Genomic DNA, 24,031 nt, shown 5'->3' on the forward strand with positions numbered 1-24,031 from the left:
CCCTGCTAGAACCTCCAAACAAACATGGGAGGTTTTGCCTTGGATTTGCTGCTCTCTAGATGCACATTTTCCCCATCTGAATTCTCAAAACTCTGCATCGGGGCTTATTTTTGAGTTCTGAGAATTTGGCTGGGGAAAATGTGCATCTAGATAGTGGCAAATCCAAGGCAAAACCTCGCATGCGGTTTCGCCCAAATCCAAACAAATCTTAAATTTGGCCCTTGCATGCGTGGGACCATTGCAAGCATTCATGGGAAACTGAGTTTTCCCATATTTTTGGGTGTGGAAACAGGTGAAGGCCATTACAGACTATGAAAAGCAAGGACTTTTAAAATTCTCCAGGTGTGTTATTTTTCAGGGTACAGTCGCCAAATTCGCAGTGTAGCTGCAAGGGACTCTCCTTGCATGGACCCCAAAGTTTGGTAAAGTTTGGGATGAGTCCCCCAATTTTATGGGGTCCCAAAGGGGTCGCCCCCCTCCCTAGAGAAACATTGTAAACTTTACCATGCTTCTCTATGGAGGAGGGGGCGACTCCTTTGGGACCCCATAAAATCGGACCTCCTGACCCAATCTTCCCCAAACATTGGGGTTCATGCAAGGAGAGTCCTTTGAAGCTACCCTGAAAATTTGGGAACTCTACCTCCAAAAATGCCCTCACGGGAGCTTCAGAAAAAATCCCCATAGACTATAATGGACCCGGATTTTTTGGGTAAACGCCGAAATAAAGCCGAAACACACCTTTACCGGTATGGGTATTTCGCTTATTCTGGGTTTACTGGGGGAGACGGGCCGGGCCCCATCAACCCAAATCCAAATGTTACCGATTTTTTTTTGTACAACCCTATAGCACAAGTGCCCTGACCTGAGTAGCCCCAGGCTAGCCTGATCTCATCAGCTCTCAGAAGCTAAGCAGGGTCGGCCCTGGTTAGAATTTGGATGGGTGACCTCCAAGGAACATCGGAGTCATGATGCGGAGGCAGGCAATGGCAAACCACTTCCAAATGTCTCTTGCCTTGAAAACCCTACAGGACTGCCATCACTCAGCTGTGACTTGACAGCGCATACACACACACACAACACAATTGGCTTTTGCATCTGTGTGTTCCCAAGCCCTGTGTTCTTCTACCTCTCCCCCCTTTCCTTAGTGCATAACTGCTCCACTAAGCAGACAGTCATTTAAAGAGAAAATTATATCAACCATAGTCATGTGAATCGTTCATCAATAAACGCTGTGATTTAATAAAAACCCTACCCATTGCTCTTCATATAAGTAATCTGTATAAGTAATTTGGCTAATGGCTGCCAAATGGTTTGAATTGACGCCTTTGTGCACGGGTGGGTTTGCTAAAACTCGACGCAAACCCCGTTCGGCAGGCGTTGAAGCTATCCAAAAAGGCTTGGTGATTGGCTGACGTCCGATCAACACTTTCAAACATGGTAAGTTTCACTTTTGAACATGTTTGTGGTGAAATTCACAACATCCCAATGTGCTTCCTGTCTGGAAGCCCCCCCCCAAGGGGGCCGTGCAGGCAGTGAAGGTAATTGTCCAAGCAATCTTGTTCATCAGTTCAATGTTTGCACCATAACAACCACATCCAAGTTTCTGTGAACTTAGGCAGATCCTGAGAGAAAGGGCAAGAATTGATGGATCAGTGCTTGGCTCTCATGATCCTTTCTTACATACCCAGGGAAATGCCAATGGCCACTTTGGGGTCAGGAAGGAATTTTCCTCCAGGCCAGATCGGCCAGGGATCCTGGAAGGTTTTTGCCTTCCGCATAGAGCAGGGGTCACTGCAGGAGTGGAGGGCGGGTATCTGTTAATTTCCTTCATTGTGCATGAGTTGAACTAGATCACCCTTGAGGTCCCTTCCAGCTCTATGTTTCTAACTAGCACTTCTTTAAGAAGAAGAAGAGTTGGCTTTTATATGCTGACTTTCTCTACCACTTAAGGGAGAATCAAACCGGCTTGCAATCGCCTTCCATCTCCCTCCCCACAACAGACACCCTGTGAGATAGGTGAGGCTGAGAGAGTGTGACTAGCCCAAGGTCACCCAGCTGGCTTCATGTGGAGGAGTGGGGAAACAAATCCAGTTCACCAGATTAGCCTTCGCCGCTCATGTGGAGGAATGGGGAATCAAACCCGGTTCTCTAGATCAGAGTCCACCACTCCAAACCACCGCTCTTAACCACTACACCATGGGAAATCATGGGATTTCACATCCTGCTTCCTCTGGACATGTCAGCATTTGGAGAACACCTTTACTTATATTTTCTTTCTTCCCCACCCCCAAGTTACGATCAGCAGGATGGGTCTTACACAGACTTCAGTCTTACAGATTGTGATGCAATGACATAGAATGAAGTTGCGGTCAACTATTTTAAAATGCACCACAAATTGTTCATACACAAGACTTATTTGGGTGTCAAATGCTTCAAAATGCACGGCAAATACCTGATTAAATATTGAGCAAAGAAAATAAGATCTGATCACAGATCTGGGGATATGGGAGCCCTCCCTTCTGTGCTTTTCCAGCCAGGTTTATTTTTATTTATTTGAAACATTTTTATGCTGCCTTTCCACCCGATTAGGGTCCCCGTGGCGGCGAACATGAAAACATTATAACATCTGAACAATTAAAAACAACATTTAAAATTATAAAATAAATCAATAAAAATGCAGAGGCATACAACACCAGAGGAGGGCCAATGACGGTTACTGGGGGTACGCCATACGAAACAAAAAAGTCTTCACTTGCTGGCAGAAGACACTGATAGAGGGAGACAGATGAATCTCTACGGGGATACAGTAGAAAAGAGGAAGAGTCCAGTAGCACTTTAAAGACTAACAAAATTTCTGGCAGGGTATGAGCTTTTGTGAGTCACAGCTCACGTCTTCAGGTATGGGGTGGAGTTCCTCAAAGTTTCGGTGCCATGACTGAGAAGGCCCTTTCTCGGCTTGCCACTCACCTAGCTTCAGATGGTGGGGGCAACCAAAGCAGGGCCTCCGAAGATGATCAGAGTCTATGGGTCGGTTCATGTGGGAGAAGGCTGTCCTTAAGGTATGTTGGTCCCACGACGGACAGCGCTTTAAATGTCAATACCAGCATTTAATGTCAATACCAGGTTCCAGCATTTGATGTTAGCAAATCCAGGGAGTATCTGACACTTAGATAATAATGTGTTTCCTTTTTTACCCCTCCTCTGTCTTCTGATGGCTCTAGGGTGCACCAGGCCCACCTGGGCAGGTTGGACCAGAAGGCCCAGGAGGACAGCAAGGGACGCCAGGCTCCCAAGGGTTAGCTGTGCAGGGCCCCATTGTAAGTAATTCTTCCTTTTGTTAGGATCAAGTACCCAGTCCTTGAAATAAATAAGTTGCGGTCAATGCCTAGGGTTGCCAGGTCCCTCTACGCCACCAGTGGGAGGCTTTTGGGGTGGAGCCTGAGGAGGGCAGGGTTTGGGGAGGGCCATAGAGTCCAATTGCCAATTCTCCAGGGGAACTGATCTCTATCGGATGGAGATCAGTTGCAAGAGCAGGAGATTTCCAGCTAGTACCTGGAAGTTGGCAACCCTATACTGAGTACCTAGGGTTGCCAGGCCCCTCTTCCCCACCGGCGAGAGGTTACCTAGGGTTGCCACGCCCCTCTTCCCCACTGGCGGGAGGTTTTTGGGGTGGAGCCTGAGGAGGGCGGGGTTTGGGGAGGGGAGGGACTTCAACGCCATAGAGTCCAATTACCAAAGTGGCCATTTTCCCCAGGGGAACTGATCTCTAACGGCTGGAGATCAGTTGAAATAGCAGGAGATCTCCAGCTAGTACCTGGAGGTTGGCATTGAAGTCCCTTCCCTCCCCAGACCCTGCCCTCCTCAGGCTCCACCCCAAAAACAGGTGATGAAGAGGGTCCTGGTAACCCTAATGGAGAAGTGTGTGGGTATGTTTAGGCTGGTGATACTTGGGGTGATGATTGGGGTTGTACAAGTGGGCAGTTCCTATTTTCATTTGTGAAAGGGTCAAGGATAACGCATACCCAATAACTCTGTTGTTACGTTCTAATTTAAGGGACCACCCGGTATTAAAGGCGATAAAGGAGACAGTGGCAGTCCAGGAATTCAGGTAATGCTGAAATGTACCTTGCTTGCTCCTTATGTTTTTTGGTGATCTGTCATTGTTTGACATTTTCTCCAGCAAGGTTTGAAGTCCTCTCCTGCAGGTTGGTAGCTTTCTGTGTCCTCTGTGACACTGTGATATGTGAATAGGGTTGCCAGCTCTGGGTTGGGAAATACCCGGAGATGTTGGAGGTGGAGCCTCGGGGTTTGGGGAGGGGAGAGACTTCAATGGGGTCTAATTCCATAGATTTCACCTTCTAAAGCGGCCATTTTCCTCAGGGGAACTGATCTCTGTCACCTAGAGTGTTATGTCCGCGTGGGAAGGATTCACGAGGTCGGAGACGGAGTTCAACAACAACCGCTTTATTGTATCTCAGCACAGAACTAGTTAACACAACAAGCAAACCCTGTTTATATACCCCCCTGGTCGCCTGCGGCCACTCCCCCCCTTGATCCACAATAGGGGGAACTTAACCTCCTGATGACCAATGGTACATGTTGGCTTAGAGCCAATGGGGTCCGTTTGCTTAACCAATAGAGCGAGCAAGGGTTAGGATCCTTCGTGCAGATCACAAGCTCCTAAGTCTCCCCTTGCTTCCTACCCAGCTATATACATACACAACATAGAGATCAGTTGTAATAGCAGGAGATCTCCAGTCACTACCTGGAGGTTGGAAACCCTATATGTGAACCCCCCAATGTATGGGTCTACAACATATGGCTCTAGAGTCAACTGAGGCTTGGTAAGTAGGGTTGCCAACCTCCAGGTGATGGCTGGAGATCTCCTGCTATTACAACTGATCTCCAGCCGACAGAGATCAGTTCACCTGGAGAAAATGGCCACTTTGGCAACTGGACTCTATGGCATTGAAGTCCCCTTTCCCCAAACTCCCCCCTCCTCAGGCTGTTCCCCCAAAACTTCCTGCCGGTGGTGAAGAGGGACCTGGCAGCCCTATCTGTAAGGAATCAAATGTGGCTCTTTAAACAAAGGGGGAAAATCACTGTGAGTTCAGGTCTATTGGAGGGGTAAATAGGATTCTAAAATTACTACTATGTATGTATGTACTTAGCCCTGACCTGGATATCCCAGGCTAGCCTGATCTCGTCATATCTCAGAAGCTAAGCAGGGTCAGCCCTGGTTAGTATTGGATGGGAGACCACCAAGGAAGTCCAGGGTTGCTATACAGAAGAAGGCACTGGCAAACCACCTCTGTTACTCTCTTGCCTTGAAAACCCCATAAGGGGTTGCCATAAGTTGGCTGTGACTTGATGGCACTTTACACACACACACACATGTATATACTTGAGCATTTTTTAAAAAGTATGCTTTGCCTTCCTGCTCCCCAAGTAGGGTTGCCAAGTGTCAGGTGGTGGTGGGCAAACCCCCGCCAATCCACCTGGCTGCCTGCCAACCAGCTGAGGGTCGGGAGCAACACATGCATGTGCGCCTGCCCGCAGCGCCATGTCACTTCCAGTTTACACGTGGCAGCAACACAACGCAAGGGGCCATTTACCACTCAAACCCCCAGTGTGAGTGGTAAAGGCCCCTTGTGATGCGGCACTTCTGGGTGTAAACTAGAAGTGACGCAATCATGTTGGCGCGGTCGCGTGCATGATCTCACCTCACCTGCACCCCAAAAACCTCCCACCAGAAGAGTAAGCCTACTCCCAAGGCAGCTAACAGATTAAAACATACAGAATTAAATCAACATTTTAAAAACCGTTACAATCAACAAAAACACACCATTACTAGAGCTACAATATACATTTCCTTTTGCCGCCCATTCACAGCTGCGGCCTTGCCAGCCCAGATCGGGACTGGGGGGTGGCTGCCTCGGCTGGCTGGCGGGCGAGATAAGAGCTCTCAGGGGGCCAGATCCGCCCCCCCGGGCCATATGTTTGACACCTCTGCTTTACAGTAAAAGAAATGATAGAAGGGAACAGCTGCTAGTGATCCAAAAGTGAACCGTGCATAGATTTGTATCCGTGCACTAAATACCTGGAGCTCTCCCGCTATTACAACTGATTTCAAGCCGACAGAGATCAGTTCCCCTGGAGAAAATGGCCACTTTGGCCATTGGACTCTATGGCATTGGAGTCCCTCCCCTCCCCAAACCCCACCCTCCTCTGGCTCTGCCCCAAAAATCTCCAGGTATTTCCTAACCCAGAGCTGGAAACCCTAGCACTAAAACAATTGTGCAGCGTCCTTAGGGTTGCCAGGTCCCTCTTCCCCACCGGTGGGAGGTTTTTGGGGCAGAGCTTGAGGAGGGCGGGGTTTGGGGAGGGGAGGGACTCCAATGCCATAGAGTCCAATGGCCAAAGCGGCCATTTTCGCCAGGTGAACTGATCTCTATTCGGCTGGAAATCCGTTGTAATTGCAGGAGATCTCCAGCTAGTACCTGGAAGCTGGCAACCCTAAGCGTGCTCCTGTGTATTTATATTACTCAACTGTGAGATCTTGTGTTGGCCGCTTCCTAATACAGAGGCTCACAACAACCAGCGTTTGAGCTAAAGTAACTTGAAGGTGTGCTAATCAAAGTGTCAATCATCCATCATGTCAAGCTGTGTAGCCTCATTGATGAATGGGCTCCCTTAAACCGGCTCTTTCTCGGTCTCACTCTGAATTTTGATAGAGGTTGGCTCTTCGATTGTAAAAGGTTGCAGACCCGGGCTCAAATTCTTCCTCCCCTCTCCCCCCTCCCCCTCCCCAAGTTGGCTTTCCTTTCCCTTTCGCAGGCCCTGGAGTTTAGCAAACATTAATTATTGGAAATCTCAGCGCAGAGCGAGGAGGTCAGTCAAAGTATTAATGGAGATTTTGCCGCTGGATAAACTAGTCGGGAGAGAAAGCGCTCCCGCCCTTAGTCAAGGACAAAGAGCCTCCGAGCGGGAGAACAATAGAACTCGACAGCCACAATTTCCGACTGCTCTCCAGAGACCACTTTGCAAACGGTCTCCAGAATGGGAAGGATTGGAAGTGTAATACAACACTCTGGTGTTTAGAAAAGGGGTAGGGGAAAGATAGGGTTGCCAACCACCAGGTAGTAGCTGGAGATCTCCTGCTATTACAACTGATCTCCAGCAGATAGAGATCGGTTCCCCTGGAGAAAATGGCCACTTTGGCAATTGGACTCTATGGCATTTAAGTCCCTCCCCAAACCCTGGCCTCCTCAGGCTCCACCCCAAAAAGCTCCCACCGGTGGCGAAGAGGGACCTCTCCCTGTGATCTTAATTCCCAGACAGGAACATATAGGAGAAGACGGTCTTTCAGCTAACCCCGCCCCAAGCCATGTAGGTCCTTCAGATAACCCAATCCCTGCCAAGAGTTGGTCACAGAGAGCAGAACGGGAAAAGACTTGTGTGCATCACAGGGGATGGATCATGCCCCAAGTCAATGAGTATGTGTGTGTGTTTAAACAAAAGAAGGCACTGAGCCCTATTGAATAATCCCCAAGGTTTAGTTCCCCTAATTCTACAAGATAATTGTAAATGGCTGTCCTGAGCTCCCTACAAAATCTGGGCTTTACACCACAAACACTCTTGGCCTTAGGACTGGGGTTACCAGGTCTTTCTTCGCCACCAGAGGGAGGTTTTTGAGATGGAGCCTGAGGTGGGCGGGGTTTGGGGAGGGGAGGGACTTCAATGCCATAAAGTCCAATTGCCAAAGCGGCCATTTTCTCCAGCTACCACCAGGAGGTTGGCAACCCTACTTAGAACAGGAGCATGCAAGAAATTAAGCAGGGGGTAATTGATGTAGAGAGACAACTGGACATTACAGCTTCTCCCAGATTTATCTCACCTGAAAAATGTTATATAGCAGACCTGCTTCTTATTTATACTTTTTGGAATCTAATAAGGCCAGGAGGGTGTTTACACTACCCAGAAGTAATACCTTATCCTATACACTATTGGAGGAAAGGTTCAAGAAAACCTCTTATGAACAGAGACTATGGTCGTTTATGTATGGGAGTTTTATCTGAGGTTCGTTGATCGCTTGACCACACTTTCCTGTTGGGAATCTATGCAGCAGCAGTCTCTGAGCTCAAATCAGGAAGAATTTCAATCCCCGCCCCTTGAAATGCTGCTTTGTAATCGGCTTACTTGTAGTGCTTACTGTGAAATAAAATCCCCCCCAACCCAATTGCTACATAAAACAGCATTTTAAGAACATCAAAAAAACAACAACCAAACAATCTGGAAGCGGTGGGCGGTGGGGGGAAGAAATCCAAGCCCCGTTTTCAAAAAGCTTTTCTTCTGCTCAGAACGAGCTCCTAGGAAACAGGAAGCATTTCAATCCCCCCCTCTTTACATGCTGCTTTGTAATTGGCTGTGAGCAAAACTAAGCTTGCGTGCCCTGCACTTTGCCTTATGCATGGGGCTTTGCTCAGGGAAGATGGAAGAGTTGGGAAGACCCGGACATTGCGAGGGCTGTGCACGAAGTCACCTCAAATGGACCGAAAACTCAGGCATAACTCCAAGGAACAACCAATTCAGACCAGGGGCGAACGTGAGTGAAAGTACCCATGCATAAAAACCTATGTGTCTGCCCACAAAAAGAAATAGAATCGATCGAGCACCTGTTATTTGAGTGTACCTTACACAATAAAATTTGTAGCAAAACTATCGGACCGTTGCTAGAAAGGTTTCCTGGAAGATCTAACAAAATTAGACTGGAATATCATCTGTCCGATAAGAACCACCAAACGACACGATTGGTTGCCTGGTTTCGCACCCAGGTCCGTAATCACAGAAAAACTGAGAAGGGCCTTTCAGAGTGGCAGATATTTTAGTTCCTGAAATGACTTAATCTCTAGTTATTTGCCCAGGAGAACGTCGAAGTGTTAAATTGCTGACAGATACGTGTAGTTGTAGCTGGTATCTATTAGGGCTATCCTGTGTTTATCAAGATCGTTTGTATATAAATTTTATTCTCTCTGTAATTAATGCTTCCTTTATATACCTACTGGTCGTGGGCTGTAATAATAAAAGAACTGAACTGAGCTTTATTGAAAGCAGGCTCTTGGGATGCCAGGAACTGTTCATTGCTTCAACCTGGGTTCCGCTTTCTGAATAACAGTTCTGCTTGCCTGCAGGGTGTTATGGGCCCCCAGGGAGTTCCAGGGAAAGATGGAATTCAAGGAGCCAAGGTAAACCAACCTGGGCAGGTGAAAATGCTCCAGGCGCTGCTACCTGTGCCTACAGGTGGCCTGGCTGTCACAAAGCCTAACGGAAATCGCAGTTCCTCCTTAAGCCCAGGAGGGATCACAGCTGCCCTAAGGACCCATTCTTTGGAGCTGCCCAGTTCTGAATCGGCTGCAGCCGCTAAAGGGCAAACAACACGTGGAGAATTAGTTCATATTGATAAGTATGAAGCTAGCTGTCATTGGTCTGTCTAGCTCAGTGGTTCCCAAAGTGGGCAGTACCACCCCCCGGGGGAACCTTGGAGCCAGCGTGGTGCAGCGGTCAGGAGGTGTGGACTCTAATCTGGAGAACCGGGTTTGATTCCCCACTCCTCCACATGAGCGACGGACTCTCTGGAGAACCGGGTTGGTTTCCCCACTCCTACACATGAAGCCAGCTGGGAGACTTTGGGCTAGTCACAGTTCTCTCTGAGCTCTCTCAGCCCCACCTACATCACAGGGTGCCTGTTGTGGGGAAAGGAAGGGAAGGAGATTGTAAGCTGGTTTGATTCTCCTTAAAAGGGAGAGAAAGTCGGCATATGAAAACCAACTCTTCTTCTTCTGCTTCTTCTGTTTCTTGCTGGGTGACCGTGGGCTAACCACGTACTCTGAGCTTAACCTACCTCTCAGGGCTGTTGTGAGGACAAAATGGAGGAGAGGAGAACGATGTAAGCTGCTTTGGGTCCCCATTGGAGAGAAAAGTGGGGTACAGAGTAAATAATGAATGTACACCCATATTAACCACAGTTAGTCATAACTATGGTTTCACATGATGCATGTCCTGGGACTTAGGATTTCTGACTTACACCAAGCACTTTGTTGTGACACACCTCCCTTCCTTCCTCTTGATTTTGGATGTCCTCTTTGATGCAACTCTATGGCTTGATTTGCAGGGCGTGCGAGGCCTAGAAGGCACAGCTGGACCACCGGGACCACCGGGACCGAGGGTGAGAGCTCAGTCATATGCAATAGAACTAGGGGTGTGCACCAATTTTTTCAGTAATTTTTGGGCTTAGTTTTATGAAACCCCGGAAATTTTTGAAAAATCTGGAAAACCCAGATTTTTAGAAAATGTTTGGTTTGATAAACCCAAACCTGAAAAATACCAAAAAACAAAACAAAACACACACACACACACACAAAACCTGGATCTGTCAGATCCACCCCCTGGGCTTCTCTGGGGTCTGGAGAAGTCCAGGTGTGGATCTGAATGCAATCTAGCCCATGCCGCTTCTCCGGATTCCGTGGGTTGGATTGGTGTCAGCGGCAGCTAAGTAAGGCGGGAACATAAGAAAAGCCCTGCTGGATCAGACTAGTGGTCCATCAAGTCCAGCAGTCTGTTCACCCAGTGGCCAACGAGGTACCTCTAGGAAGCCCACAAACAAGATGACTGCAGCAGCATTGTCCTGCGTGTATTCCACACCACCTAATCTAATAGGCTTGCTCCTCTGATCCTGGAGAAAAAAGATATACATCATGACTGGGAGTGGGAGGGAAGAAGGGGGAAAGAGGGGGGCAAAATGGTGGCGTAGCCAATGTGGCATGGATAATGCTGAAATTTTATTTTTTGCCATTATTCGGGATCTGCTCTTTTCAACTCCCTTCATTGTTCCCTTTTTAATATTGGTTAAAAATACACCCCCAAATACCAAAAAGGTATTTTCTGATTTTTTTAAAAAAAATCAGGATACCGATATGCACACTCTTAAATAGAACATTTCCACCTGACAGACTTGAGTTCCCAGAAATAGGCTGATCTGAGTTCCCTCCAGGCTCAAAGGATGACTTGCTTCATGCCTGAAATGGAACATCTACCTTCAGCCGCAGTCTGGCAAGAGCCAGGAAGCCACCTGGCCCCCAGACCCTTCGGCATCTCTCGTAAACCAAGTTTGGCATTCAAATGACTATTCAGTTTCATCTGGCTTCAGAAAAAAACAGGGGTGCCGTTTCAGGTTTCAGTGTGGGAGGCGGGAAGGCCGCAAAGAGATTTCAGTTGTTGGCAGGCAAAAGTCCCAAGCCGGTTTAATGGTCCACCGCATGCCTGTAAGATATGTTGGCAGTGAAGGGTAAGGAAAAGATATTTTGATCCAAGACTTGGAGCCATAGCTTGTTTTTGCATGGGAGTTTTACCTGAGGTTTGTTGCTCGCTGGACCCACACTTTCCTGTCAGGAATCTCTGCACCAGCAGTCTCCAAGCTCAAATCAAGTCCCTGCCCCTTTAAATGCTGCTTTGTAATTGGCTTATATTGTAGTGTTTACTGAGGGGGAAATTCCCCCCCAAATCCAAGTACCGCATAAAAAAGCATTTTAAGAACAAAAAACAAAAAAATCTGAAAGGAAGGGGGGGGGAATCCAAGCCTTGGTTTTAAAAAGCCTTTCTTCTGCTCAGAAAGAGCTCCAAGGAAGCAGGAAGCATTTGAATCCCTGCCTCTTTACACACTGCTTTGTAATTGGCTGTGAGAGAAACCAAGCTTGCGTGTCCCACAGTTTGCTTTATGCACGGGGATTTCAGCTGGGCTGAGATGAAGGAGAGGGAAGAATCGGGTTAACAGGGGAACAGGAAGTCCCTGGGATTTGTGAGGGCTGGCAGCGAGATCATCTTTATTGGATGGAAAACTCATGCATAACTCCAAGGAACAACCGAGACAGACTGGGGGCAAACGTGAGTGAAGGTAACCATGCATAAACAACCATCGTGGGGTTTCTTGAACAAGACAAGCATCTGGAGATGACTCTCACCTTGGTGGATTGGAGCCAAAACAACCAAGTGTGTTAAGAACATAAGAACAGAGGCTGGTACAGAGGCTGATCGAAGGGACATATTACATATCTTTGTTAGAAGTTCAGCAATTTCCCATTTGAGTTCTTGAAGAACTCTAGGATGAATACCGTCTGGTCCCTGTGACTTGTTAGTTTGCAGTTTGTCTAGATGTTCTAGGACTTCCTGCCTTGTTATCACTATTTCCCCCAGTTCCTCATTTTCCCCTCTCCAAAATCTCTGTTCAGAAGAAGGAATCTGCCCTGAATCTTCAACAGTGAAGACAGATGAGAGGAATTCATTTAGTTTTTCAGCAATCGCTTTATCCTCCCTTAGAGTTCCTTTACTCCCATTGTCATCCAATGGTCCAACCGCTTCCCTAGCTGGTTTCCTACTCCTCTAATATACTTAAAGATTTTCTTATTGTTTGTTTTGATGTGTTTAGCAATATGCCCCTTAACATCTTTTTTTGATTCTCTAATTATCTGCTTGCATTTCCTTTGTGCAAGTTTGTGTTTGCTTCTGTTCGCCTCATTTGGGCAAACCTTCCAATCTCTGAAGGAAGACTTTTTTTTCTCTAATTGCTTCCTTCACCTTACCTGTTAGCCATGGTGGTGACCTCTTGGACTTATTACTACCTTTCCTGACCTGCGGTATACAAGCTAGCTGAGCCTCCAGTTTAGACATTTAGCTCAGCCCTCTCAGGGTGCCTTGTGTCTTCTCTTTAGGGTTGTGGGTTCAAGTGTGCACACAAGCCATGCCTTGCATGTAGATTTGATGCTGAGGGATTCAGGCTCGAAAAAAGGAGGAAGGCAGGAAGGAAGGCAGAGGAACGAGAGAGAGGGAAAGAAGAGAGGAAAAGATCCATGAAAGGAAGGCAAACAGAGTTGAGAAAGAAGTTGGAGGGGGGGGGGAAAGGGATGGAAAGGCAGAGGGTGTGTGAGAGAGGAAGAGAAACGTTTTGATGTATCTAAAGCTGGATATTCTGTCTGAAGAATGAAGCCATTAAAAACTGAAGGAAGAAAACATCCCATAACACTGTTCTCGGGTCTATGAGTCGACCGTCTCTCCTGCCCATAAATTGTGATGTTAATCTGAGATGAAGTGAGCAGGAGTCATGAAGGATATATTCTTAGAATTGTGTTCCTGGCTGGGTGGGGCACTGGCAGAACCCCCAAGGCCTTATTCCCTCCCTGGGCTTTTTCACAAGCTAATTTTGCTGCTTTCCCCCTTGAGCATCAAGTTGTGGCAACTTTCCATCAGCAGGTGGCTTCAGCAGTGGCATCTCTGTTCCTGTCTGCAGGGTTTCCAAGGAATAGCAGGGGCAAGAGGCAGCACTGGGGAGAGGGGCCCCCCAGGAGAAGTGGGACCTACGGTAAGTCTCCTCTCGGCAAATGGGGCACAGCAGGTAGGGGTATGCAAAATCTGCCCATTAATGGTCACAGATATTTTGACCCTCCCCAAAACTGGCGTTACATGTTCTGAAGTCGACGTATCATATACCTGCCCCAAACCATTGGGATGGGGTGGGCTACGAGTCCTGTTATGCAAACAAGCAAATGACCATTATCCACCAAAGCAGAGAGGCGCTTTTTCATAATGGAAAGATTTCTTGAATTGTAACTTATAGAATCATACAGGCTATCTAGTCACCTTCCTGCTCAATGCAGGATTAGCCTAAAGCGTCCCTGACAAGTGTTTGTCCAGCTGCTGCTTGAAGACTGCCAGAGAGGGGGAGCTCACCACCTCAGCCTGGAGAGGAGACGCCTGGGAGGGAATATGATAACCATCTTCAAGTACTTTAAGGGCTGTCATATAGAGGAGGGTGCCGAGTTGTTTTCTGTTGCCCCAGAAAGTCGGACCAGAACCAACGGGTTGAAATTAAATCAGAAGAGTTTCCATCTAGACATTAGGAAGAATTTTCTAACAAGGGGTTCCTCAGTGGAAAAGGCTTCCTCGGGAGGTGATGAGCTCTCCTTCCCTGGAGGTTTTTAAGCAGAGGCTAGATGGCCATCTGTCAGCAATTCTGATCCTATGACCTTACGCCGTTCATGAGAGGCAGTTCATGAGAGGGAGGGCATCTTGGCCATCTTCTGGGCATGGGGTAGGGGTAACTGGGTGTGTGTGTGGGGGAAAGTTGTGAAATTCCTGCATTGTACAGAGGGTTGGACTAGATGGCGCTGGTGGTCCCTTCCAACTCTATGATTCCCTAGGCAGACAATTCCACTGCTGAACAACTCTTACTGTAAAAAATTGCTTCCTAATGTCCAACCGGTACCTTTCTGCCTGTAATTCATACCCATTATGAATTATCCTCCGCTGCCAACAGAAACAGCTCCCTGCACTCCTCTAAGTGACAGCCTTTTGAATACTTAAGGCAAGCAAAGTTCACAACATTGTTGTTCTTTGCATGTATAATCAGCTTAGTTGTGCATCGTTGCCCACTTAAAGGCACAGAGTCTTGGCTTAATTGTGCATCCTTCCCATTTCTAAGCATGGAGGCCTAAACCAGTCAGTTTTTGAATTGCAGGTCTACAGAAAAGGTTCTTGGTGTGAAGTACCAAACACCAGTAAGGCTTAACCAACAATGGTCCATTTTAACAATGTTTCTGATGAAATTCAATTGGACATTATTATGCTTTGCATTCATAATTGCCTAGCTGTGCGGGAACATCTGGGAGGAATCACCACTTTTTTTTAGCATGGGTGGTGTCAACTATACTGTTCCCACAGCTGTTGCTTGTTCGGCACAATGAATCTGCTGCTATGAATATGTGCTGTTTTTTGGCTTTGAAAGGGTCATGAATATTCACATTACCTTTTATAGCTGTGTTACTATTAAATCAAACCAAGGAAGCCATAGAATTACGGGGTCAGAAGAGATTTGAAAGCTACCCAATGTAGGCCCTGGCTGTAAGATAGGATTCTCTACCTGCCAATTGCTTTCAACAGATGCATCATTCACCCTATAAAAATGGGACAGATCCTAATACCAAAATCAAAGTGATTGCAAGTTTTCATTTCACATTGTCAAGTCACAGAGTTAGTGTGTGTGTTTAAGTGCCGTCAAGTCGCTTCCGACTCATGGTGATCCTATGAATCAGTGTCTTCCTATCCTTCCTATCCTTAACAGTCTTGCTCAGGTCTTGCAAACTGAGGGCCGTGGCTTCCTTGATAGAGTCCATCCATCTCTTATTGGGTTTTCCTCTTTTCCTGCTGCCTTCAACTTTTCCTGGCATTGTTGTCTCTTCCAGTGACTCATTCAGTCTTCTCATTATGTGACCAAAGTACGACAGCCTCAGTTAGAGTTAGAACGGGCCCCAAATCCATCCAGGCCAACCTCCCATTGGCTAGCCTGGTCTTGTCAGATCTTAGAAGCTAAGCAGGGTCAGCCCCAGCTAATGTTTGGATGGGAGACCTCCAAGGAATACCAGGGTCACAATGCAGAGGCAGGCAATGGCAAACCACCTTTTAACATCTCATGCCTTGAAAACCCTACTGGGTTGCCATAAATCAGCTGTGAGTTGATGGCGAAAGAAAGAAAGAAAGAAATAAAGAAATAAAGAAAGAAAGAAAGAAAGACGAGGATACAGATTTGTCAGGAATTGATAAATTCTCCAAGTGTTGCTACTCTTAGAGGATTTTGCCTACGATCTGCAGGAAAATGGTTCAGTTTGAGAAGGGAAATGAAATCTGTAAAGGAGGCATTTTGAAAAGGAGGCATGAAATGTGTTATGTCCTTACGGGTTTCCCCAGAGAATCACATCAGAAGGCAACTCTAAACGTGTGACAGTTTTCTTTTTAAAAAAATGTTCCAGTTAATGTAACCCTTCAATTTTTGTTCCGCGTCTCCTAGATAAATAATTGTACTTTGTTTTTCTCTTCTCTCCAGGGGCTGCCTGGTCCTAAAGGAGAAAGGGGAGAGAAAGTGAGTGTCTTTGGTTTTCTCTTTTGGTTTGCTGCATTGTCCAGCTCAATATCATTTGTGCGGGATATCATTTGGGTTCTGACTTCAAAATAGGGGATGGCCTATGGCTCAGTGGTAGAGCATCTGCTTGGCATGCAGAAGGTCCCAGGCTCAATCCCCGGCATCTCCAGTTAAAGGGATGAGGCAAGTAGGTGATGTGAAAGACCTCTTCCTGAGACCCTGGAGAGCCACTGCCAGTCTGAGTAGACAATACTGACTTTGATGGACCAAGGGTCTGATTCAGTATAAGGTAGCTTCATGTATTCATGTGTTCATCTCCCCTTAGATGTATCTTATCTGTTGCTGTTCACAGCCACTGTTCGACCACTGATTCCCTCTTCTGTTGCTGTTTTCATGGCCATTTTTCTCATCTTTATTCCTATACAAGTGATAGAATTGCCAGATACCAGGTAAAGGCAGGCAATTGCCTGCCAATAAAGGGGGCTGCTTGCTGTATCTCAGCTGGCTGGCAGATGGAAAAGATCAGCTGAGGGGAGAACAATTAATGTCACTTCTGGGGTAAACATGGAAGTGACAGGGACAGGGTGTCTGTCATGCAGAGAGGAAGAGAAGTCACTTTGCTCTCTCACCATGTTTCCCCCGCCTTTTCTGGATGCTGTTTTACCCCAGGGTTAATGTCTGCATCGAGCCCAAATCGATTGCTAGTCCCGTTCTAGTTTGGGTTTGTCTCCTCACGCCACATTCTCGCTTCTCCCTCCCACTTGCCTTTACCCTTCCTCCAACTGCTCCCCATGGAAATTTCTTCAGGGGAAAAGCTCCTATGCACAGTGCTTTGAGAATTTGTCTGCAAATACTGAGCACTGAGAGAGCAGCACATCCAGCGGAAACAACCCATGAATAAAAGAAGCAGAAGCAGAAGAAGAGTTGGTTTTTATATGCCAACTTTCTCTACCACTTAAGGAAGACTCAAACCGGCTACTATCACCTTCCCTTCCCCTCCCCACAACAAACTCCCTATGAGGTAGGTGGGGCTGAGAGAGTGTTACTAGCCCCAGGCCACCCAGCTGGTTTCATGGGCAGGAGCAGGGGAACAAATCCAATTCACCTGATTTGCGTCCGCTGATCATGTGGAGGAGTGGGGAATCAAACCCGGTTCTCCAGATTAGAGCCCAAAAAATGTAAAGGCATTAAATACTTCTGAATGTGAATCTGTTAAACAAACAGAAAGTTATCCATGTTGGATTCTTTAAAATCTTTAAAATCCCCAACCTTAAAACTTGGGGACTGAGTGGATGAGATTGCTAGCCAGAGCGACAGGATACCTTACGGAATTGCTTCCACTTTCCCATGTCTCACAGGGTGCTCTAAGATGTGCTGAATTTCCATTTAGGTTTTTCGGTTAACTGATAGCTTTTAAGCTTCTGCTAGATTCCCTCTGCCACCATCATCAGAGCCAGGTGCGAGACATTTTATTGTTTCCTTTTGGCACCTTTCTGGGTTTTTATGCCACTTTACGGCACCCTGCAAAGTTTCCCTTTTATATATTCCCTTTTATATATATATATATGGTGATGTGATGACATTTTTTTCATTTTTATTTCCTGGGCACCCTGCCCAGTTTTCCTCTAATTTCCCCTAGAACTGCACATCGATCCAAACAAAGTCATCAGACATCTCGCTGTTTGATAGAGGGCTCAATTTTCATTTCGTTATAAGCTTTTATGGATAACAGCAATGTCCATTTTCGAGTCATTTTCTGCATTTTGATTACTTATTATCTGCCACAGAAAATATATTTGTTTATTTATCTATCAAAGATACGGTTCCAAATGGAGTTTAGTTATTCAATCACAATGAAATGGCCGGTAGACGCAGCCTTCATTATACAGTGAGAAATGAATTCATTAAATAATATTTGTCCAGATTAATTTTTAAGCATCAGAATTTTCTGGCAGATGGCATCTTCATACAACTGTGTTTTGATTTACTATTGTTCTGAATATTAGTTTATTAAGACCAAATTCTTACAGCAATTTGGGGCCCAAACAAAATGTTTAAAATTCATTTCTTGAAGAAGCATATTGCGGGGAGGGGCCGTGGCTCAGTGGTAGAGCATCTGGTTGGCATGCAGAAGGTCCCAGGTTCAATCCTCAGCATCTCCATTTAAAGGGACTAGGCAAGCAGGTGATGTGAATGATCTCTGCCTGAGACCCTGGAGAGCCGCTGCCAGTCTGAGTAGGCTTTGACGGACCAAGGGTCTGATTCAGTAGAAGGCAGCTTCATGTGTTCATGTGCTGATGGATCTCCTAACTGGCCCCTAGTGATATGCCTGTATTATTATTTAGTAGCCAATGATAATAACGCAGCAGGAGGTTGAAAGACTAAACGATCTGTTTATTGTGGCCAAAATAAAGCAGCCGGGTGCAATTGCCCCAAAGCGCGGGACCATCCACACCGAGAACAAAGGATTGCAACAAAGTTTATAACTTTTGGTCAGGGGTGTTACAAATACGTAATATAGTGCATAGATACACAAAGATCCAATAATGGATACATTTGGATTAGCATATCCAATTAGAGAACCGTAGGCGTTACATCTGGATAACAACTTGAGCCTCATGCAGAATCGAAACTACATTCTTGAGTGACGCCCCTGGTAGCCTCAATCACTAGTGGGCCCCTTTATGGGGGCTATCTGTACCAGGCAGCTCATAATGGCATCTGCCAGACTCATGCTAACTAAGTGATTACACATTAGGGCATCTGTTCCAAGGATTAATACTTCACCCCTTGTACCTGGGGCTGCATGTCGATTACATATATGTGCTCTCACATGGTATTGTGCTAGATGCTAACCCTTATACCCTGGGCTTAGCATCCTTATAAGTGCGAGTATGCGGACTGAGCATAAAAGCATACATTTCCAATAATAATGAAGATCATAGGCATTACACTAGTCAGGATGAGGAATTCCCCACCCCAGCCTCCCATTGTTCACCGCTGTTCCAAGAGGCAGAGGAAGAAAACAAATAAAACTCATTGACTTTGTGAGTGTGATGGTGTCAGTTCTGGGTAGGGTTGCCAGGTCCCTCTTTGCTACCAGCGGGATATTTTGGGGGCGGAGCCTGAGGAGAGTGGGGTTTGGGGAGGGGTGGGTCTCCAATGCCATAGAGTCCAATTGCCAAAGCGGCCATTTTCTCCATGTCAACTGATCTTTATCAACTGCAGATCAGTTGAAATTGCAGGAGATCTCCAACTAGTATCTGGAAGTTGGCAACCCTAGTTCTGGGGGAAAATTAGAAGCAGCTGTGGTAGAATCAGTGGAAATTTCATGGTTTATCATAGAGTTTCCAGAAACTCAGTGGTAAAACCAGAGTTTCTAGCAATTCCCAAAGCTACCAATGTCACTTCTGAGTTTTCCCCAGAAGTGATATCATCATACTTGTGACACCAGCCCTCTCACCATGTTCCTACCTCCAACCATCCTGCCAGTCTCCAGGCTTGGCCTGGCCACCCTACCACAAAATATGTTTCTGTGCCTTGGGGTAGAGGGGAGGTTTTCTAAGCTAAATGTGTAATCCTGGGATGGAAGCAGTTCTTTCCGATTGGGTGCTCCTGGCAGATGCAAGGGAGGTCCTTTAAGAACATAAGAACATAAGAAAAGCCATGCTGGATCAGACCAAGGCCCATCAAGTCCAGCAGTCTGTTCACACAGTGGCCAACCAGGTGCCTCTAGGATGCCCACAAACAAGACGACTGCAGCAGCATTATCCTGCCTGTGTTCCACAGCACCCAAAATAATAGGCATGCTCCTCTGATCCTGGAGAGAATAGGTATGCATCATGACTAGCATCCATTTTGCCTAGTAGCCATGAATACTCCCCTCTTCCATGAACATGTCCACTCCCTTCTTAAAGCCCTCCAAGCTGGCAGCCATCACCACATCCTGGGGCAGGGAGTTTCACAATTTAACTATGCGTTGTGTGAAAAAAAATACTTCCTTTTATCTGTTTTGAATCTCTCACCCTCCAGCTTTAGCAGATGACCCCGTGTTCTAGTATTATGGGAGAGGGAGAAAAACTTATCCCTGTCCACTCTCTCCAAACCATGCATAATTGTATAGACCTCTATCATATCTCCCCTTAGCCGCCTTCTTTCCAAGCTAAACAGCCCTAAGCGTCTTAACCGCTCCCCATAGGACAGTTGCTCTAGTCCCCTAATCATTTTGGTTGCTCTTTTCTGCACCTTCTCAAGCTGTGTAATATCCTTTTTTAGGTGTGGTGACCAGAACTGTACCCAGTATTCCAAGTGTGGTCTCACCACACTTTTTGGGGTCATTCTGAAGCAGGCAGAGACTAGCTGGGAATCCGCCCTTTGCTTGGGGAAGGGAGATGCTATTTGGTTTCAGTTTCCAAAAAAAAGGGGGGAGATTTCTCTTTCAGGGCGGCCATAGGGAGAGGTTGCCAAGGCCAGAGACATAAGTCAGTCTGTCAGTAGCCAAGCCAACAGTACAGAGGTGTGACATGACTGGCCGGGAAGGGGGTATGTGCATTTTGCTCAGCCCCCACCCCCCAAAGCTGGAGCCAGTCCTGATTTAAGATTTAACATATTCATGGTGTGACTCATCAGTTCATAGCTTGTTTCTTGGTTTGGTGGGCGTATTTCCAAATATAGTTAAGCTTCTCCCACGTGGCAAAGAAGACAACGGAAGCGGGCCAGAGGCTAGGAGTGGTGTAGGTGTTTACAGGCTATCGGAAATGTCATGTGGCACCATGAATATGTTAAATCTTAAATCAGGACTGGCTCCAGCTTTGGTGGGGTGGGGGAATGAGCAAAATGCATATACCCCCTTCCTGGCCAGTCACGTCACAGAACAGGTCCCAAAGAAATGAATTTTCTGTTCAATCAATCAATCAATCATCAATCAATAAACCTTTAATGGCATATCCAATATTACAAAGAGGAAAAAATACAGTATAAATACTACTATCAGCTAAAAAAAAAAGCTAAAATAAACATAAAATCATAACAGAGTTTCCCAAATTTTTCATTCTTAACACATCGACTAAGAAATTGGCCACCGCCACAGTGATTTCTACTGTTGTATCGTTCAATAAAATTTGACATTTTATTTTATTAGGAAGGTAATATTTAGAATGTATCCAAGTATTTAACCATTTCTTCCAAGCGGACGCGTATAGTGAGCAATCTAGCAATACGTGCTCGATTGAGTCCAAAGAGTTTGAGTCCAAAGAGTTAGAGCCACATTCACATTTCCGTTCATGTTTAGGAATATTTTGAAACCTTCCATATAACAACTTCGATGGGAAGGCATTTACTCACGCAAGAGAAAAAACTCTGCGATGGCTAGGACTATCAAGATTGTATAGATAATGGGGGATACATCCCGCAACATTCTTAAGTTTTAGTATAGCTGATGAACAGGTTGAGAAGGCTGCATTTTTTGAAGTTCAATATCTAAAAGCCTCTGCTTGATTGTCTTAAAAATATAAACTTCCGGGGAGAAAGTTAACTCCTCCAGGGAGATGCCAATGGATCTTATTTTAGTTCAAATTTTATGATCCCAAGAGGTATTATAAATTTCCTTTAATAAAAAAGACAGAAGCAAACTGCACTAACCCCCTTCCTGGCCAGTCACGTCACAGAACAGGTCCCAAAGAAATGAATTTTCTGTTGTTGGTAAGTCTTTGGGGGGTGGGGGTGGGTGGAGAGGTGATTCCTCCTTTTATGCTGTCCCTTGCTATCTGATGCAGATGGCTTCCGAGGCCCGCACCCCTTCAGAACTCAAAGAAGTGTCATGGGTATCAATATGCCTCTGAGTTAATGAACTCCCTGAGTGTAGAAAGATAGCATATTAAGAAGGAGGTTTCTGGCCCTGACTTCTTCTTGATGTGCTATCTTGGACTGAGGTTTTACTCTTTGGGTGTGCTACCGCACTCCACCTGCTTTGCACATGCTGAATTTTTTTTTTATCCTTTCCCCCCTTAGGGTGAACCGCAGTCCGTAGCGACTATCTATCACCTGGTTAACCAGGCCTGCGAGCGTCTGATTCAGGGTAAGAGCAGCCTTCTTGATCAATAGGCTTGCCAGGTCCCTCCCCGCCACCGGCGGGAGGTTTTTGGGGCGGAGCCTGAGGAGGGTGGGGTTTGGGGAGGGGAGGGACCTCAATGCCGTAGAGTCCAATGGCCAAAGCGGCCATTTTCTCCAGTTGAACTAATCTCTATCAGCTGGAGGTCAGTTGAAATAGCAGGAGATCTCCTTCTAGTACCTGGGGGTTGGCAACCCTATTGATCAACTTGGGCAGCCCGCTGGCCTCCCAGAAAAGCAGCCATCCTGGGAACGCCTGCACTTCATTTCAGTGTGAATTTTACCCAAATCCACAGGAGTTAGGGTTGCCAGCTTCCAGTGGGGCCTGGAGATGCCCTGGAATTATAACTGATCTCCAAATGACAGAGATCAGTTCCCCTGGAGAAAATGGCTGCTTTTGGGTGGGGGTGGACTCTGTGGCATTATGCCCTGTTGAGGTCTCTCCTAGGGTTGCCAGGTCCCTCCTCACAACCCGCAGGAGGTTTAGGAAGGCAGGGTTGGGGGGCGGTGATCGGCATCATCTAAGCGATGACATCGCTTCCGGTTTATGCAGAAGTGCCAGCATCACGCTGGGGGGACGCTCTCGCACTCGCAAAAAAAAAAGTCTATGAGTTTTTTTTTTTTTGCAAGTGCTAGAGCGTCCCCCCAGTGCAATGCACTTCTGCATAAACGGGAAGTGATGTCATTGCTTAGATAACGCCGATCGCTCCTCCCCCGGCCTGCTTCCGCCCACTGAACAGCTGAGAGTCGGCAGGCAGTAGTACCAATCGGCTTGCGATTGCCTGCCATAACCGGGCCATTGGGAACCCTAGTTCCTCCCTAGGCTCCATCCCCAAAGTCTCCAGCAGTCTCATAACCCAGAGTTAGCAACCCTGACAGGGGTTGCCAGTCTCTTCCTCGCTAATTGGATTGCAGGGTTTTGTCCATGCGAGGGCTAATATGCTCCTCATTCTCCAAAGCACCACTTTAATAAATTATCCCTGACAGCCCTATGTTTTCTAGTAATCTGATTACTATCAGGATTAGCATACGATTTCGTTCCATTTTTTTGTCTAGCTTTTCCCCACCTCCGGGTCAATTAATTTCATCCTGATAAATTGGTTTCATATCACCCGAGTGTTTTCAGTGCCCCTTCCTGTATTATAGAATGCCTTCCTCAAAGCAGTAAGGAAGCCCCCCCCCCACTTACATCCTCCAGCACTTCTCAGAATTATATAAAGCTCGACTATTCAAACATATTTTCGGTGATCTGTGATGAAGAGACAGCTTTGTTGTCAGGCAATAGGGACTGTGTTTTAAGACGTTCTGTGTTGTTGGCTTTTTATGCGTCATGGCTTTAAATTTCCGAGTCTGTTGATTTTTAGATACTCTGCTTTGAGTCCTGCTGTTTGGGCGAAAAGGAATAAATTAGCCTACAGTACTCTTTCTCCAAAAATCTATCTGATGTACCCAGCTTGCTGGGGGTAAAGTGTAGACGACTGGAGAAGGTAATGGCAAACCACCCCATAAACCTAGTCTGCCTAGGAAACATCGGGATGTGACGTCACCCCATGGGTCAGGAATGACCCGGTGCTTGCACCTTTACCTTTTTTAGCCTTTCTATTTCTCCTAAAATCTAGCTGATGTGTGCTTCTCCTTCATCCTGTATATTTGGACTTACGTCTTTTATGTATGGCTGTTTCACTCACTCATGCAGTGCAAAGCAGAGTTACACCCTCCACTGTTACAGCAGAGTGCCCGTAGCAACTCTGCGTGTGTCACTGCATCTAGAATGGCCTCTTTTCCATCACTTGCCATGTCCAAAATAGTGGTGATTATAGAAATACAGGGGTACACGATCTGTCCATTTACATGTGCAGAGGTTTACACATTTTCCAGGTGTAGGAGCAGATACTGAGGCCTTTTATGCATGGCTGTTTCCCTCGCGGTAACCCCTCCAATGACTTCGGGTCTTTGTGT

General features: G+C 46.5%; 1 protein-coding gene across 1 annotated transcript in view; it reads left to right on the forward strand.

Annotated features, from left to right (window-relative positions):
* The window catches only part of COL20A1 (collagen type XX alpha 1 chain), a 156,446-nt gene that overhangs the window by 122,265 nt on the left and 10,150 nt on the right, over nt 1–24,031 (forward strand). The window contains exons 29-35 of the mRNA XM_056844904.1: nt 3,222–3,317; nt 4,055–4,108; nt 9,192–9,245; nt 10,172–10,225; nt 13,340–13,411; nt 15,929–15,964; nt 21,974–22,040. Of these exons, the coding sequence (XP_056700882.1) occupies nt 3,222–3,317; nt 4,055–4,108; nt 9,192–9,245; nt 10,172–10,225; nt 13,340–13,411; nt 15,929–15,964; nt 21,974–22,040 (433 nt within the window). The remainder of the gene's footprint in view (nt 1–3,221; nt 3,318–4,054; nt 4,109–9,191; nt 9,246–10,171; nt 10,226–13,339; nt 13,412–15,928; nt 15,965–21,973; nt 22,041–24,031) is intronic.

The sequence above is a fragment of the Euleptes europaea genome, chromosome 2 (assembly GCF_029931775.1).
Source record: "Euleptes europaea isolate rEulEur1 chromosome 2, rEulEur1.hap1, whole genome shotgun sequence".
Classification (NCBI taxonomy): Eukaryota; Metazoa; Chordata; class Lepidosauria; order Squamata; family Sphaerodactylidae; genus Euleptes; species Euleptes europaea.